This window comes from Dermacentor silvarum, chromosome 2, assembly GCF_013339745.2.
Source record: "Dermacentor silvarum isolate Dsil-2018 chromosome 2, BIME_Dsil_1.4, whole genome shotgun sequence".
Classification (NCBI taxonomy): domain Eukaryota; kingdom Metazoa; phylum Arthropoda; class Arachnida; order Ixodida; family Ixodidae; genus Dermacentor; species Dermacentor silvarum.
The window spans coordinates 249783360-249801793 of NC_051155.1; the positions used below are offsets into that span (position 1 = coordinate 249783360).

At 42.6% G+C, this 18434-nt stretch overlaps 1 protein-coding gene across 2 annotated transcripts; it reads right to left on the minus strand.

The window, feature by feature from the left end:
* Positions 1-56: 56 nt before the first annotated feature.
* On the minus strand, positions 57-18293 carry LOC119443114 (replication factor C subunit 4-like). 2 transcript variants are annotated; one of them, XM_037708264.2, is made up of 12 exons: positions 18203-18293; positions 17809-17936; positions 17640-17718; positions 16622-16701; positions 16306-16422; positions 16159-16228; positions 13870-13943; positions 13667-13787; positions 11164-11289; positions 1685-1765; positions 454-570; positions 57-203 (listed from the first exon to the last, which is right to left on the minus strand). In XM_037708264.2, the coding sequence occupies exons 2-12, from the start codon at positions 17919-17921 to the stop codon at positions 105-107; spliced, it is 1077 nt and encodes a 358-aa protein (XP_037564192.1). In that variant the 5' UTR covers positions 17922-17936; positions 18203-18293; the 3' UTR covers positions 57-104. The 2 variants fall into 2 exon arrangements, with proteins under 2 accessions (XP_037564192.1, XP_049518542.1); XM_049662585.1 differs by lacking the exon at positions 18203-18293 and adding an exon at positions 18012-18194.
* Between the last annotated feature and the right edge of the window lie 141 nt (positions 18294-18434).

An 18434-nucleotide genomic window follows, 5' to 3' on the forward strand; every position in this document is an offset into this window, starting at 1 on the left:
ACAATACTTCAAAAATTGTGCACAAGTGTTACCTAAGGTAATTTATAAACACCACAACATTTTAAAAAGGACTTTATTTTGTGTGAAAATATACACATAGATAGCTAATCCTGGACACTGCAAATTTGGTTCATGATTGTGACACACAGGTCCATTATTTGGAGGTACTCGTCAGCACCTTCAAGCAGTCGGTGGTCGCATATCTGTTCCAAGAGAATGGTGCATGCTTATTAATCATACTGTTGAATTCATAAGCAAGAACATGTATGCAGTCTTTATGAAAACATGAAGCTTAAGCATATGCATTTTCCTAACTGAGCACAACATAAAGGACATTTTAAACAATACAGAGGTTGCTGCTGTTATTATAATGCAGCCCAAAATAATTCAGGCTTTCTGTATTATCACAAGCTTAAACTGCATTTACAAGAAAAACTTGTGAAAGCTACTTACGGCAAGTTTCTCGGCCATTGCCGACTTCTGTTTGTCATTGTATTTGTCGCTCAACACAATGGCATCATGCAGCTGGTTGAAAAGCTGTGACGCTGCAAAACCTTCAAGCACGAGGTCCTTCAAAAGAAGACAGTTGTCCAATAAACAAGTGCACTTGTACATTTCGGTGCTGCCTAGTTGCTTAAAAAACGGCAAGGCCACCACCACATGTGTAATCAATACTGCACTGGGCTGCTTTTCACAACAGCAATCAAGCCTTGTGCCATAGGGCATAAAATTAAACATCAATTGTACTAGGGTCTAGATCCCAGCTGGTTTGTAAGGGAATATATTTGAAGGATGCAGTAAAAGACTGCACAAGCGACTGGCAGTGTTTTCTGTATGTGTTTGTCATTCGCTTGTCCAGTGTTGAGCTGTTCTCTTCAACGATCAAGCAGGAAGTTCAGCTAAAGTGATATATCAGAGCTCCAGAATGTTTGCGAAGCACAGAGCTTCTGTAAGTGGGAGGATAATGTAAATGTTGGGCAAGATTGAAGCTACTGTTGAAAAAATACTCAACTAGCTCTTTCTGTTGTCTTCAACCAACTTGTCGCTGATGGTACAAATAACATATCCTAGAAGCATAAGCTAGTGTTGCTCTGAGCCATAGCACTGAAACAACCTATGAAACCACAGGCACCATGCAGAATTTGGTTGCACTTGGAAGCAAATAATCAGCTTTCAAGTGTAATTACCAGATAATCTGGTAGTATGCCCTCTTATATGCTGCTCAATGCAGGTTTAATAAATCTGTGCCAGAAGTTACTGAAACGAGTAGCACCGGGTAATGGGGGTGTTTCAGTTGTACGGGGTCATTCACTCTATTTCTGTTAACCTGAGCCATCCAGTAAAAGAAATGAGTTCATACTTCTTGCTTTGAGTGTTCATGTTGTGTAGTGGTCACTTTGATAGCTTCAGCTGAAGGAATTTGTTTCTCATGTTTTTGCATATAACCAGGGAACTGTGCCATTTGTAAAGTAAGCACTGTTTTTAGTGAGACATGATTGCATCAAATTTCTAATTACCACAGCGATTCCTTTAAGGCTGTGGAAGACCACATTTTTCTAAGTGACAAGAAAATTGTTTTCTGGCACGTGACCACCCAATTCGCCTTTTTCCTTCAGTGCCCTTTTATGTCATCAGTGCCAATACCCTTTCTTTCTCTACAAATGACCATTGCCCAGCTTCTTACCTCAACTGTTGTGCTGAGCTTCTCATACGAATTCGACGCACAACTGGTAAGCAGGTCATCGATGCACTGCTTTGGAATAATCTGGATGGAAACATCACACAAGTTCATTGCTGTGATAAACGCTGCTTCAAGAGCACAATAAGCCACTTAACAAGGTTGGAATTGAAATGCGCTCTAGAAATTTGCTGAAAACTCAAAAGAACCCTGTATTCAGAGTCGTAACTTTCGAAGTGTTGACTTTTAATGACATTTTAATCTTTTAAAGGTCAACGGCAACAAAATTTCACTTCAGCTATATTTGTTTTAAATGAGTAGTACTATATACCACTGAACCATTTTTGGAAAGGCCGCAAGGCTGGTAATACTGTAGTTTTCTTGTTAGCAGTCTTTAAAGGGCACCTAAGCAGACACAGCGTGCACCTCGTGGTTGTCACCACTTATGCAAGTCCACGCCGCCTCAGATTTTTGAGGGCGCTTAGGGCAGCAACAATCACTAGACTAGCTTGCATTGCCACGCCTAGAGAACCACAGAGACCAATCAGAGCCCGCGGCTGTCAGAGCGCCTCGACGACGAGAGGGCACGTGGTGGCCATGGTATCTATGCTACGCAGCCGCGTGGCCTTCAAGATAGCACGGGTGCACCGTTGCAATCTCAGAGGCCACATGCAACAGATGTGGCTACGTGCAACTGTGCACGACCAGGCTGGAGTACGTGCTCGTGCTCAGTCTGGCCATGCTACGTGGTACAGACTAGCTTTGTTCTGCACCGACGGAGAGTAGCCGAATCCAGATTGCACATTTTGAAGTGCTATCAAAATCTTATCTTGGAGGTCACACCAAAAAGCCATGCATTAGGTCATGCAGTCACTATGGGCAAGTGGTGATGATGGAGTTTTTTTCAGTTTCAGTATTAAGCACAGATATTTTTTGCAAGCTTCTTGTGACACTTATGCTCATATTTCAATGATCAAACTTTGCACAGAGGCCCTCCTTTATATCTACAATAAACTAGGCATTTTACACGGTCTAAAATTTTGTTGCGGTTGGCCTCATTAAAAAAACAATACCAAAATAGCAAAAAAATTTTTTTAATGACGTGAAATACTCCAATAATATGTTTAGAATGCAAAAAATAACCCTGTAAACATTGTATGGCAATGAATTCATAGGACCTGGCAACCATCTCATGCATACTTTCTTCGTATCGGACACATTGTCTAGAGTGTCGTTACAGTATTTCTCGCTTGAAGAATGAAGCACGAAGTTTACATCCTCGTCACTTTTGATCTCATTGTTTGACGGATAGCAACCTAGCACACTAAAACGCTGCATGTATGATGCCATGTTTGTTTGAAAGTGCAGAAAAATCTCGTGCAAACAGGGCAACCTCAGTACACAAGGAATGCCTCCTGCCATCTAGTGTGGAAAATCGTATTAGAGAAATGGGCTGAAACCAAAACGGGTACTGTGATCTATGTTGTAAATAGAAAAACACCCTTTGACGGCCTCTGTTCATCCAAAGCCATTCAGAAAGTGGCGAAATGCCCATGTCGTACAAGGTTATTTTGTCACGAGCTAGAAAGTGACAATTACTTATGATGAGCTGAGGTCGTCAAGATCCCTTAAGGAATTAATAATGTTGACCTTTAATGGCTATAATGCGTATCAGTTGGATCATTCACATTTCTGTCTCCGAGTTATGCGGGTGTTATGGTCACACTAAGGCCATTTCTGCCACCACATTACTTTGGATTGCGTTGTGGCCTGCTTGTGACTGGCGATTGCATGTGGAGACAAGCAGGATCAAGGGGTGTTAATTAAATGTGGGGTTGGGACTAGTACTTGTGAAGCAACTAAAGCAACTAGTCCCCATCCGAGTTATTCCACTGGCACAAGAGCAGCCAACAGCATGGAGTTTCAAATTAATGTTATCGGAGAAAAATGTGCTGGTATCGGCAGTCACTGCCACTATGATGGGCAGCACATGGATTAAACTTCAAGTAACCTTTGACACAAGGCACAACACTTATGCAACGAACTGTGTACCCTCCCTCATATGACATCCATGGCAAAGGGTGCAAGTTCAGTTGAAAGCAATGCTATGAAAGCACAAGTGATTGAGGACATTACCTGCTGTAAATTTTAAGAAATAGAGCAGGAGGGCATGAAGAAAACAAAAATAAAAAGCAAGGCTAAAGTTCATAGATTACTATGAAAATGGAGTAGTGAACAGGATTCAGAGATTCCTTCTGTAACTATAGATGACGTTAGAAGAGCCTTGCAAGCATGGAGTTAATATAACTAACTCTAGAGGAAAAGATTTCAGACACCGTAAATTTTACATCAAAATTTTCAAAATAACCATCTGATCTTTCTGAAAAATATATGGAATGAACTTCAAATGTTGTCCGTGCCTATGTGCTACGTGTAAGTGCTTGCTTTTGCATAATATTTTGAATATTTTTAGTGCTACAAAAATGAGTCGTAGCAACACAACGGCGCCTATGGGGTTCCCACTATTTTTCGCCCAGCTTTTCCTCTAGCGTTAGTATAGTGCCTAGAATATACTTACTAGTGTGCCGACCGCGGGCTTTCCGGTGGCACGGAGAATGATGCCTTCCAACGGCGGCCACCAGACGGCGATAGCCGTACGGACCGTGCTATGCCGAGCGGCGTCTCTAGCCAACGCGCGCGTGTGCGACAGACGCCAATGGGCTGTCCCAGCCCGTTTCACTTTGCGGAACGTTGGTTGAGGTGCAAAGTGTAATCGAAAGAATATGATTTCGTTGCACTTACAAACGATCGTACGCACAGTTATCATTATAACGCTACACGCTACCGGGTGTTCCTGCGAAAAATACCAATAAATAAATACGTGGTTTCCGAAGAAGTGTAACTTTTTTTCCACAGTAAACTATTATATGCGAGACATGTCCACAAATGCTAAATTCACACCAAGTTGTATCTAATTACCATAAATTAAATTAATTACCATAAATGACGGTAATTAAACATGGCACATTTTCATGGGCGAAACACCGTCGACTAATTTTGAACGAGCGCTCAATGTAGCAATTATTAAAGTGTTTCTCACAAGCGACAGCCGCCAGAGTTAGCCTTCGATCTGCCCTCTTATATTCTTCTCCCACTCGCAAAACGTTCTGGTTCAGCAGGCGCGCTGAATAATGAGACTTGGTCGTTGTTTGAGCGCTATCCAGTTGTACAATATGGGACAAAACAGGTGCTGTCTTTACGCCTCGTTTTCTGCGACATCTCGGTTCCACCCGTGAACAGACACAAGTGCGAACCACGCGCACAGAAAAGAAACCCAGCAATGGCCATGCGGAGGCACTACATGCTTCTTGCTCGAAAGCAACAACGCGCCGCAACCGACTGCGCTTACGAACGCGCATCCGAAGTGCATCCGAAGCGCAAGCGACGCGCGATGCGCCGCTCGGTTAGCACGGTCCCAAACAGTGTCGCCGTCTGGTGGCCTCCGACGGAAGGCATCACCGGCGGTGCCAGCGTCTCCCATTAGAAACGCCCGGCGGTCGGCACACTAGTAAGTATATTCTAGGCACTATAGCGTTAGTATACTATATGCTTGCAAGACATGTCTCAAGAAAAAAGTGGCAGAAGATGGAATAGCAGTTAATTTAATCGAAAATGGAGGAGATGTTATGCTTGAAAATCTTGCAACATTTTATATGCAATGCCTCACGACTTCCAAGTGTACCCCCTTCAGTTGCAAATTAAATCTGGCAGTGAAAAAAAATTATCTTAACATCATTTTTTGGCTCTCCATGCTTCAATAAAAGAGCCATTAAAAGATGGCAACATAAATTTTATTTTTCATTGTTTTCCGTGGTGTCCACATTTGTGGACAGGGGCCTTAACCGGGAAAAGATGTTGCACTGCTTAGCTAGGTAAGGAGGGCAAAACATTTTTCCTGTGATTATTCCTTGATTTTCTAAACATTTGCAATGTAGTTTGTGTGGTAAACATGAAAGCAATGATTCTGAGCCGACAGGCACAGGAACATGTGACATTTTCAGCAAAGAATTCGGCTCTTCGCTGCGCATCCCTCACGGCAGCAAAGCTGGCCCTCACGGCAGCAAAGCTGTGCATTTGGTGTGCGCGCGTGCCAGCGATCGTACCTGTCATACCTAATGGCAGCGGTTGGAAGTGACTGTGGTGTGGCCTTCTTGACAACGGGCTTAGAGCTGTCATTGCTTGGCCTACCGCGCTTTTTTGGAGCATTTCTGTTGCAAGTGATCAGGCTGCTCACAATGTCTGCTTGGAACGCCATCATGTACATGGTGTTTCACTGTAGGAGCTTCTCAGCGCTTGCGTTCCGGAAGTACTCTAACCAGCTGTTGCTCAACGCAAAACACAGAAAATGAGAAATCACCATCACGAGCCACCGTATGCGCCAAGTCTTGCTCCGCGCATTCATCATCCGAGAGATCTGGGGAGGTATTCTGTAAGAGTCCACCTAGTGGACTTGTCCATTTCATCTGCTGTTGAACTTCTGATTGGCTGAGCTGAGCTCGGCGTCTGCAGGGGGCAGGCGCCACTGTCAATCAGCACTTCAGCAGCAGACGAAATGGACAAGTCCACTAGGTGGACTCTAACAGAATACCCCCCCCCTGCATCGGATGCGTCGCCATTTTGAATTTTCGCTAAAAGTTTGTCGACAGTCTGTTCATAGAGCTTGCATCTTTCTACCGCATGCTTAGAAATGCCTGAAAAACAAAATAAGAGGTTTTGATTATTTTAGCCAAGGGGTGTCTTCTGCTATACAAGGCAGCTCGCTCGGAAAGGTGGCTTTGAGGCGCCCTGTCTACAAACGTGGACAGGGCGATTCAACGTGAAACTTTCGGTAGTTGCGTGCGGCACTCTTACACTTGGTACTCCAAGAAAAGATAGTATTTGACAATCACGAAACATTGCTTTTTACAAATAAATGGCTTTTGGGGGTCTTTAATAACATTAATAGTTAAACCTGCTTATAACGAACCTCCATATAACGAATTCCTGGATATAACAAAGTTTTTCTATTCGCCACCGTTACTCCATAGAAGCACATGTATTTGAGACCTCTACGTAACGAAGTGGCAGTGGGAGACCCCCTCGAAATAACGAATTTTCCCCGCCGACAACCTAGAGATTTCGTACCAAATTTTGTCATTTTTGCGCGAGCAGCAACCGGAAGCACCTTCTCCGCCGCAACGGAAGGCGAAGCAGCAGCGGTGCGCTTGGTGCGCTCGAATTCACGGCGACTTCCTGATTCAAACCTGATCCTGCTGCTTGCTGCAGCTGGCCTTGCCCGCCAAGCCGGCACTCTCCTTTTCCAGTCTACCAATTTAGCTAAACAGCGAATGTTTACAAGTTTATACGGCCGATAAAACAACTATGCTTACTTCGTATAGCTGTTTGCTAATTTGCTGTCGCCATCGATGCTTCGCCTTTTGGCCAAAACTGGGACTTTTTTGTTCATCGCAACTTTAGTGCATAGGGAGTAAATCTTGAGCGATAGTTGTATTTCTGTATGAAAGCATGAGGTGCACGGTACTGTAAAGGATTTTTCTTTCCTTTCTTTTGGTCACAGAAAACGGGTGCGCGTTACAATCAAGTAAATACGGTAAGTGTTTCTTTTTAGAATTTTCGTGCCGAGCCTGCATATAACAAAATCATCTTTATAACGAATTTTTTCGGGAATTTGTCAATTTCGTTATATCCTCGTTTAACTGTACTACAAAAACAAAAACGAAGAGCTAGTTACGGCTCGCGCTGTAGAAGCTTGAAGCAGCCATTTTCCCGCGCTTTCTGATAATTATTTTGTATGTCTTCAGGGCGATGGTGCCACTTGTCAAATAGAGAAAGGAAAGGCGCGTTCGCCCGCACTTTTCAATGTGTTTGGTACTACGCGAATGAAAAGTTGGTGTCCACATTTGAGGACATGGCATAGCACCTGAAGGGGGTACCAGTGAGCTGGAAGAATGCCAACATTATACTAATCCATAAGAAGGGACATATTAAAGAATTGAATTATAGGCCTATTAGCTTGCTTTCAATATTGTATAAAATATTCAAGATAATTTCCCATAGAATCAGGGCAACACTTGACTTAAAGCTTCAGGAAAGGACATTCTACAATGGATCACATCCATGTCACCAATCAGGCAATTGAGAAATCTGCAGAGTATATTCAACCTCTCTATATGGTGTTCATATATTATGAAAAGGCATTTGATTCAGTAGATATGACCAACCATGGAAGCATTACGTAATCAAGGAGTACAGAAGGCATACATGAATATTATGGCAAATATCTACAAGGATTCCATAGCTACCTTGGTTCTCCACAAGAAAAGTAGAAAGATACCTACCTATCAAGAAAGGGGTCAGGCAAGGACAAACAATCTCTCCAATGCTATTCACTGAATCACTGCATGCTTAGAAGTATTTAAGCTCTTAGACTGGGAAGGCTAAGAGTCAACGGAAATTATCTCGGCAACCTTCAGTTTGCAGATGACATTGTCCTATTCAGCAATAACGGGGACGAATTACAACAGATGATTGAGGACCTTAACCGAGAAAGTGTAAAAGTGGGGTTGAAGATTAATACGCAGAAGACAAAGATAATGTTCAATAGCCTCGCAAGGGAACAAGAATTCATGATTGCCAGTCAGCCTCTAGAGTCTGCAGGAGTACATTTATCTAGGTCAGTTACTCACAAAGGACCTTGATCATGAGAAGGAAGCTTATAGAAGAATAAATATGGGTTGCAGTGCATACTGCAGGCATTACCAAATCCTGACAGGGAGTGTAAAATTATTGCATTCTACAGGTGTTAACATATGGGGCTGAAACTTGGAGGTTAACAAAGAAGCTTGAGAATGAGTCAAGGACCGCGCAAGGAGCTATGGAACGAAAAATGTTAGGTGTAACGTTTAGAGACAGGAAGAGAGTGGTGTGGATCAGAGAGCAAATGGGAATAGCTAATATTCTAGTTGACATTAAAGGGCCCCTCACCAGGTCTGATCAGACTGAGTTGACAAGCGCAGTGTATACAATGCGTGGTAACGATCCGTTTCTGCTAAGTATTACATCCCTATGCGCCGCGGAATGAGCTGAAATTTCAAATCAAACGCCGTTTGCCCTTCTCGAGGGGCGCTGCGCTCCCAGCAGGTGAGTCGATGTCTATCACACAAGTTCACCTACGTACATGGCAGTGCTGTGACGTCGCTCATAGTGACGCGTGACTCAAGAGAATTATTCACGGCAACATCAATTATTTGTTTAATCGGGTGCTTCAATAGAAGAATAAAGTTTAGAGAAATAATAAAACATACAAGCCAAATGTCTGCATGCTTTTGTTCCACTTCATACCCTGGCAAGAGAGATATACTTCCATTTTGTCTGCTTGTTCCCACGTCGTGCAGTCTTGCGCGCAGAGGACTAAACTATGTCATTTTCTACACTGTTCCGTTGCCACGATCATGCTTTTTCATCCTCTCGCGCCTGCCTCAGTGCTCATGATTGTGGCACTGACTTATACCGCTAAGCAGGTGTTCTCATGCAGAGCACGCAAAATCGTCCGCTGTGTGAAAAGAGACAAACATAACAGCTCGTGCGTGAGGTTCTTACCAGAAGTGTGCCACTCAGCAAAAACGTGAGAAAGAGAGAGAGAGAGAGAGAGAGAAAAGGCAGGGCGGGGTCTATGACATATTTGCCACGCGATCCTCTGGCTCCGGTATGGGAGGACACAAGGAAGGAATTTCATTTGCAGAGGCTAGACGGGGCAGGTAGAGAAAGCATCTATGTTGACGGTGACGCTCGCCTCCTGAAATCATGGGTTCGCAGCACTACAAATATTTCTATCTCTGCTATTAATGAACTAATTTGAGAAATTCTTGTGGTAGAACACTCTTTAGAGGGCATGTAACAACATTCAGCGAATAATCGAAATTTGCTATGTGGCTAGGTGAGGGGCCCTTTACGAGAAAAAAAATATAGAACTACGTAATGGGGTAATGCGTAGGGCAGATAACCGGTCGATCATTAGTGTTACAGAATGGGCGCCAAGGGAAGGGAAGCGAAGCGCAGTTAACGACGGCAGAAAATTAGGTGGGGTGATGAAATGAAGAGATTTGCAGGCACAAGTTGGAATCACAACTTGTGCCTGCACAAGACAGAGGTAATTGGAGATCGCCAGGAAAGGCCTTCGTCTTGCAGTGGACATAAAAATAGGCGAATGATGATGATGATGATGATGAAAAGGCTTGCAAGATAAATTATTCCCTTGGTTCGATGCCTTGAATATTTTAGCAGGAAGGGTGCTGGATAATTTAGAACTGCTATGAGAAGGATTGCACATCACCACTGAAATTATCTTGATAAAGCGCTGCGAGTACCTTGAATCACTGATTATCTTAATTAAATAAAAAATTTAATTCTGGGGTATTACATGCCAGAACCACGATCTGATTATCAGGCATGCCGTAGTGAGAGACTCCACATTAATTTCGACCTCCTGTAGTTCCTTAACCTGCACTCAATGCACTGTACACAGGGATATTTTAATATTTCCTCCCATTGAAACGTGGCTGCCTTGGCCGGGATTTGATTCTGCGATCTCGTGCTCAGCAGTGCAACATCAAAGCCACTAGGTCACCACAGCGAGTCCATAGGGCCCACGACGTCGCCGAGAGACACCACCTCCCCGTTCCGTCATGGGCGGAGCCACCAACTTGATTGGGGTGCCTTCGGCTCCCCTCCAATATTTTTTCTCAGGACCTTTCAATTAAGTTCTTGTGAACTGTCAACAGCGAGTTATTACCCTGGCACAGCTGCAAGGCTGATGAGTGTCTAGTTTTCTTATTAGCAGCGGTTAAATAGCACCTAAGCAGACGACATGTGCACCTGGTGGTTAACGGACATAAGTCCCAGCCCGTCTCCTTCAAGATTTTTTAGCGTGCTGCCTGATCTCGGGGGTCATGCCGAGGAGCCACACTGCTTCGCAACAATCAGAGTCATGGATTACTCCCAGCGAGCAGTAATGGCGTTCCAACCCCCCCCCCCCCCCCCACTTTTTCTTTTGTTTCGGCATCAAAAATGTAACATTTTAGCAAAATATTCGTGACGCATTCACTTGTATTTCCAAGGTAAACATTTGCATGCAGGTCCCTCTACCTACACTATGTGAAACAAGGCTCCTTACACACTTCAAAATAATGTTGCAGTTGGCCTTAAATTTCAACAAACAGGAGTTCTTAATATGTCGAATTTTTGCATTACACCCCCTTGTTATTGGCAGCTACATCTGGAAATCAGACCTGAAATGTGCTCGGCAGCAGCATCCTTTTTCTCAAAGTAACCAACCTTAGTCGTCGGGTTTTACTTACTAGAGCTAATTCTGCTATTTACAAGCAGCTTATGATCAGTGAAGATGCAACACAGAAATGGCGACTCACCCCAGCAACTTCAGCCACATCATGGGACGTTACAGGCTCACCACATTTAAGCCGAGAAACACTTTGGAAAAGGGTGATTGCTCTTCGCATGTCTCCTTCACAAGCATCCATAAGGAAATCCAGTACCTAGACATTTGATACAGAAGTGTTAATGAATGTGAAAATAGATGTATTGAATTTCTGGGGCAGTGAAGACCAGTCATGTACTACTTGAGCGTCATGTTCAAGCGTGACAAGCTTTGAGGGCAGATTTCATAGAAATCTATGTACAGTGTAGACTGCTTATAATGTAAGTCGCCGGAGTCGCGAATATCTGCACTATAAGCGGTAACGCACTATAACCAAAAAAAAAAAAAAAACTATTTTATTGCGATAATGGACACTCCAGGCGCATTTCTGCCGTCGCTGTCACCGTGCTCTAGGTTCCGTATTTGCTTACTAAATAAATTAACAAGCACGGTGTCACGCCCGCACAAGCAAACATGAACACATCTCTCTCGTTGACCGCGGAAACGAACCGTCAAAACGCTCGAGTGACGAAGCGCGGCGAGCAAAAAGACCTTCGTGATATCATGGCCCTCGCTTCAACGCGACCTATAAGCAGCGAAAACACGGCGCGCGGCGGACTTTCCCCGTCGAAGATTGCTTTCAAGATAGGCCAAGGCGATCGTATCGCTGAAGTGGATCGTCGCAGATTACGTCCTGCTTTGGTCCACTGAAACCGCTCCGCATTGCTTTGCTGGCGAAATCCTCTCCTTTTTTGCGCCAGTCCCGAACACAAGCTTCGGATTCTCCGAACGCCCGTGATGCGGCCCGATTTCCGTCCGTCTCCGCACACATGATCACTTTCCTTTTAAATGCGGCATCATGATGAACTCAGTACTTCATGCTGATAGAGCAGACGCAGAGAATGTGAAGACAGACGATAGACTATTGCCTAAGCACGTGTAGTGCAGCACATGGAGGAAGCTACGGTAGTTAGGCTTGAGAGTAGCTAGGCTCGAGAGTAGCTAGGCTCGACGCGCGTGCGAGGCAGCCATTTTGAAATGCCGACGGCTATAGGTAACGCAGATGTAGGGTCGTACTCGATTATAACGCGCACGCAAGTTTTGGACCTGTTTTAGCAAAAAAAAAAGTGCGCGTTAGATTCGAGTAAATACGGTATTTGAGGAGAGCGTTTGCCGTCTAGGTTGTCTGCCGAACTTCAAGGCAGCCACACTGTAACCGGTATTTCGTGTCCCACAACTGCACTATAAGCGATACGCGTATACATAGAGTGATATGGGAAAATTAACCGGAGTCTGAAAAGACCGTATTATATCCGGTCCTGCACTATAAGCAGTTACATTATAAGTGGTCTATACTGTAATAGGCTCGAAAACGACAACACACACCAAGCGCTTTTTGTGTGTCGGTCTATATGTATGTTGTCGTTCTTGCGCCTATTACATAGATAAGCAAAACCAACCGGCCCAAATTTCCACCCTAACAATCTTATAGAAGCTTTGCTTTTATTTGAAACATTACACTATGGGAAAATGATTGAAAAAAGCTTTGCTGCAACTTAACATAACAAATTAACAACAAAAAGGTTATAGACGTTTCGTCACCTATGCAAGTGGTATCTTCAGTATACACTGACACAAATGAGGGGATGCAGTTTCCCCACTTTTGCCTGAGAGCAAAAGTGGGGGAAAAGAAAACTCCTGGAATCCTGGTTCATCCGTTGTGACGCATCAGCGTGCAACACCAACCGTGACCCCTGCCAGATGCTTATAAGGACGTGTGTGATAAGTAGACTGGGACCTCCCCTCATTTGTGCCAGTGTATACTGAAGGTGTCACTTGCACAGGTGGCGAAATGTCTATAACCTTTTTGTTGTTAATTTGTTATATTAAGTCGGAATAAGCCTTTTTGTTACCCATGAATTCACCCGGCTTTTGGAACATTTTTGCACTATGTGAAAAGAACAAAAACCAATTAGCCGCTTACCTACTCCAAACACTCTGCAACAGCATATGATACACAGCCTTTCAGCACACGATCTACTAGAAAATTAGTCATGATGATGAAAGTTCCAAGTTGACCATTCTACTGGTCCTTACATGTAGAAAACAGCTAAGGTTGAAGACTGGGCGTGTTGGTATAGCATACTAAAGGTTGGATTGCGCAACATTTCAACGGGACACGCAGAAGAGAAACACGCAAGAGAGCGCTACTTGTAATTATTGATTTATTCCCTTGTCAGCGGAATAAATACAGGAGGATACTCAAATTTATTCCACTGACAAGGGAATAAATTGATAGTTGCAAGTAGCACTCTGTAATGTGTGTTTCTCTTCTGTGTGTCCAGTCGAAATGTTGTGCAATCCGAACTCAAGAAAACAGCCGTCATCACTAATGCAAAAATATCACACAGCATTGCACTCATATAGCACCAATGTGTCACCGCTACCAGAATGCCCATCCAATGAAACTGAAAAAGCAATCAAGAGTATCGAACCTGATCATCGCACTGAACTCCTTCAGCTGTACATATGGCGCGTAGGCGTTCTATTAGAACTTCTTTAGGCAAAGGCTTGAATCGAAACTTTGAGCAACGAGACGTCAGTGGGTCTATGATTCTGAGAAAAGACAGAAATGCAATTAAGTGCATCTTCATAATGGTTATACTCGGGTAAATAAAAATGTACGAAGTGCTTTTACCTGCTTATGTAGTTACAGATGAGGCAGAAACGAGTTGTCTTAGTTTCCTTTTCCATGGTACGACGCAAGGCTGCCTAATAATAAAAGCAAATCAACATGTCTTATATACAAATTGAAGCCAACAGGAAACGTGCTACTGGGAAAGAAATAAAAAAAGAAAGCAATTACTACGACACTTAATAAATTACTTTTTGCCGTGTGAGTCATTAAGAAAAGGGAAAAAGAGTCATCCACCAGACTGTAGCACAATGCTACAAAGGATGACATTCTTTTCCATGAACTTTCCTCCACCTTGCAGGCTTCTGCAGAACTGATTTGCCATATCCTCTGTCCCTGTGCTTCGAGTTGTTGATAAATTTGGCCTCGCGCTGCAATGTGCTGTCCTGGTTTGCTCAGGTCGTGGGGTCGATCTCCCGACAAAGGCGACTATTTCTTGAACTGCCAAGCTTTCTTTCTGAAAAACTCTTTCCTGTGTAGTTTCGTGCTACAGTTGGGTGAACGACAATTCTTGCTTTCATGAACCTTCCTCCACATTAGGGCTTCCACAGAACTGATTTACCGTGAGCCAGAGAGGTTACATCACCACATAAACAGTTGAGCCGTATTCTACAGCCACCGTATAGACATCAGAAACTATTGCAATAAAACTAGTGAGGGTGTAAAATGCCAAGAGAATTAAACATTTGCTAGCAGATTTCGTTTATTGCCATTTAATTTTCCCCAATAAAACATATGTACGGCGGTTTTCAAAAGTTTTTAAGCTAAATAGAAAGCTTTAGCTGGGGAAAAAATACGATTTCTCTATTCAAACACATGTAAAATGCAGCAATGCTTTTATGAAACAACCTCTGGACCGATTTGATGAAATTTGTTGCATTTGAGAGAGAAAGTAAAATGCTAACAATTCTAGGAAGCAATATTTTTCTTTAGACCTCTAATCTTTAATCAAAAGTGGTAAAAATTGATAAGTTTAACAAAAAGCACAATATTATCACATACGTAACTCTACACCAAAAACAGATATCACAGTTCTGTAAACTGCATATGTTAGAGCAGACAAATGTGATTTACTAATTTATAGCTAATGTGAAATTGTTACAAATATTATGATGGCTTTTCGATCCTACTGACAAATTTGTACCAGTGTATTTCAGAGCGGTGTATAAGACAAATTTTGGTCGCTTTCGTTGTCTTAATAGGTGCAGTTTACAGTATTCTGATTTTGCAAATTTAAAGAATTTTTAAAAATCATTGAGAGCATAAATTGAAAATCCACTTTTACAATTACTAGATTTGAACCGTTCCTTTTAAATGCAATAAACCTCATCAAAATTTGTGCAGTGGTTGCCGAGAAAACTGATTCCTCCAATCTGATATTTAGATAGGACCTCCTGAGCTAAAGCTCCCTTGTTTAGCAAACTCTATTGATCGTTTCTGAGCTTAATAGAAGTTACCAGGTTTTATGAAGGCTTTATGCTTGCATTAAAGGCTAACAGCAGAGAAATTTCACTTTGGTTATATTTGGTATAAATGAGTATATACCACTGAAGTGATCTTGGCAAAGCTGCAGGGCTGGTAATTGTATAGTTTTTCTGCTAGCAGCCTTTAAACAGGATCTAAGATGATGCGTGCACCTGGTGGTTGTCGCTATGACGTAAGTCCCAGCAGGCCGCCTCCGAGATTTTTCAGCATGTCACAGGTGACGCCTTATCTCGGAGGTAATGCTGATGAACCACGTGTACTAGCTCTTGCGTCACTTCCGACATGAGGAAATGGTGACTTTTCTTTCTTTTTTTTTTCTCTCTCTCTCTTACTTTTTTTTTTCAGTGATGGTATTGAAAACGGTTATTTTTGCAAGCTTTTCGTGATGCTACTGTATGTACTTCAAATGTAAAGGTTTGCACAGTGGCTCCCCTATCTTAAAGGCTCCTTACGCAGTCTGAAATTTTATTGCGGTTTGCCTTTAATGCAAAATAAAAATTTTAATAAAACCTGATAAATTCTATTAAGCTCAGAAATTATCAATAGAGTTTGCTAAACTTTCTTAATCTACTAAGCGAACTAAGCAAAACTCAGATGTGAGAAGCCAGAATCACAGTGAGGCTAAAGTGACTAACAAATGGGAAGTATTGTTATTATATATGTAGTTTAAGTTTCCATAATTTGCCAGAGTAACCTCTAACACACATTTCTTTTTGCTGAAGAAAACAATGATACTTTTGTTAATGCAGCAATGTGCCCAAACTTAACATATGCACTGAGAGTTCAAAAGGTTTCTGGGCCAAGTACCTGAGCACTTGCTGTCATGGAATCTGCTTCATCTAGAATTATAATCTTGAATGGTGGACATGGTTTCCCACTGCAAGTGAAACATATTGTAATCATATCAGATGGTAACAGTGCAAGATCAAAAGTTCCTAAAAAATGTGCACGTACTCGGGTGCTGTAGCACTTGCTGTAAGTTGTGAAAAGGTCTTGATTTTCTCTCTGACAACCTGGATGCCACGTTCATCAGAAGCATTTAGCTCCAAAATGCGGCTTTTGTACATGTCTCTGAAAAATGATGTTACTGTCAATAAGTTGTCAATATATAAAGCACAAATCTGAAAAGACATCACAATGAGCAGAAAGCTTATTTGAATTCTTGACAAGTTTCGAAAAATTTCTCATTTGTTTCAGCCTATACTAATTCATCAAACAGAGGAGCATACGGAAACTATGAGGAGTAAACCATAGAGTTCGATTAGCATACCCGAAGAGTTCTCGGGCCAGGGCAAGTATAGTAGATGTCTTTCCCGTTCCTGGAGGCCCATAGAACAGAAGATTTGGGAGCTGCAAGCATTGAACCCACACAATCACGTAAAGTGCTTTGTGGCAGAACACTTATTTTTGTATGAGTTATACAAAATGAAAGCACTTCAAGTTACAAATCTATTAATGAACTAATTACATTTTCAGGTTTTATGTGCCAAAACCATGATATGAATATCAGGCACGTCGTAGTGGGGGACTCCGGATTAATTTTGACCACCTGGGGTCCTTTGATGTGCGCCCAATGCATGATACACAGGCATTCTTGCATTTCACCCCCATCGAAATGCAGCCGCGGCGACCGGGATTTGATCCCGTGATCTTGTGCTTAGCAGCACAACGCCATGGCCGCTAAGCCACTACAGCGGGTCTACAATTCTATAAATTCTTTACAAATACAGCCAAACTGTTTACACTACAGTGAAGCGGTTGTGCCAAACTTTGTTTCCATACACTGATTGGGGATTATACAGTTTCTATGGCTTAAGTTGCTGCTATTGCTGCTTATTCGGTTTCCTGCTTCCTTCTCTTACCTTTTTTCACTGTACCGAAGTGTACTCTTATTTTCATTATATCTATTAATGCTCTATATATGTAAACATTGGTGTCATACGTACGTCATTTGTATAGATAAGATATTCTTATTTTTTTCTGTCATTGAATGAGCTGCTGTAGCCTTGTTTTTCGTAACATGGTGTTTTACAAGCCACTGCAAGGGGTTGTCAAGGGCTCTGTCAAGGTGTCTATGTAGACCAGCTTTTATTTGTTTATTATTATTATTATTATTATTATTATATTTTTTTTTGCTTGGTATGCCACACGGCATAAAATCATAATGGAGTACTGAAAGCCTTCCAGCGTTTCTGCTGGAGAAATAAAGTTGACTTGACATATACGACTGCGGTACAATATAGTTGAGCACAAGACACGAGGATGCACTGCTTACTTTCTACACTTACATCGGCTCCTTGAAGTGACTTTTTTAGTACAGAGACCACTTCATCTTGGTGGGCCACATCGTCTACAGTTTTGGGCCGGCTGAGTGAGGCGGAAAACGAAAACAAGAATAAGTCATAGAAAATCACGTTACTAGATGCTAAAAGGGCAATTAGCTCTGCAAAAGCTTACTATTTTTCCACCCATGGGACGTGCACTGGTTTTTTGGGTGCCGGCTTCGGCTCCTTGGTTTTCTCCTTGGGAAGGATTAAGTTTGGGTTGGCCGTTTTCAAAAAAGCGTGCATGTTTGGTTCCGATACCTGTGCAGAATAAAGTTCAACGCTTAATTAACCTCCGGCGTTACACATGAACGACCTCCTCCCCGTGAATTACACCTTTAGGATTCCGCAGCGCACACAGCCCTACAGCTGCGTCACGAGAGTTAATTCGGCACAGCGTCGCCAGCCTTGCCTTACTCGCATATGTTTAGCGTGCAATCATCCCTCATTGATGAATCAATGAATAAAAGCTGATAAAAGTGTGGTCAAAAGACAGCGCGAAGCGACCGCGCAAAACGTCAACTCACCACGAGTAATGAGCCTAACCGCGCGCAATTTTTCGCGCGCTGGGCGCCGGCAGCGAGCGCGCGGTACAAAGAAGCGAAACACCGAGCGTGAATAAATACCATTTATCGTATCTAGTACAGTAAGATTTATCAATAAAGATCTGAAGTGAAACTCAATTAAATATATATTAAGCTTTAGAAAAAAAGTTGTTTGGTTTCATTTCTGACTGTTTTTAGTTCTCAGCTGTCATTG

Excerpts from the sequence above, each read along its gene's own strand:
- LOC119443114 (XM_037708264.2), bottom strand. The coding sequence starts at position 17,921 with ATGCACGCTTTTTTGAAAACGGCCAACCCAAACTTAATCCTTCCCAAG. Across the intron at positions 1,766-11,163 it reads ATGTGGCTGAAGTTGCTGGG|ATTATTCCAAAGCAGTGCAT; the intron begins GTGAGTCGCCAT and ends GTTTCCATCCAG. Across the intron at positions 571-1,684 it reads AGCTCAGCACAACAGTTGAG|GACCTCGTGCTTGAAGGTTT; the intron begins GTAAGAAGCTGG and ends CTTCTTTTGAAG.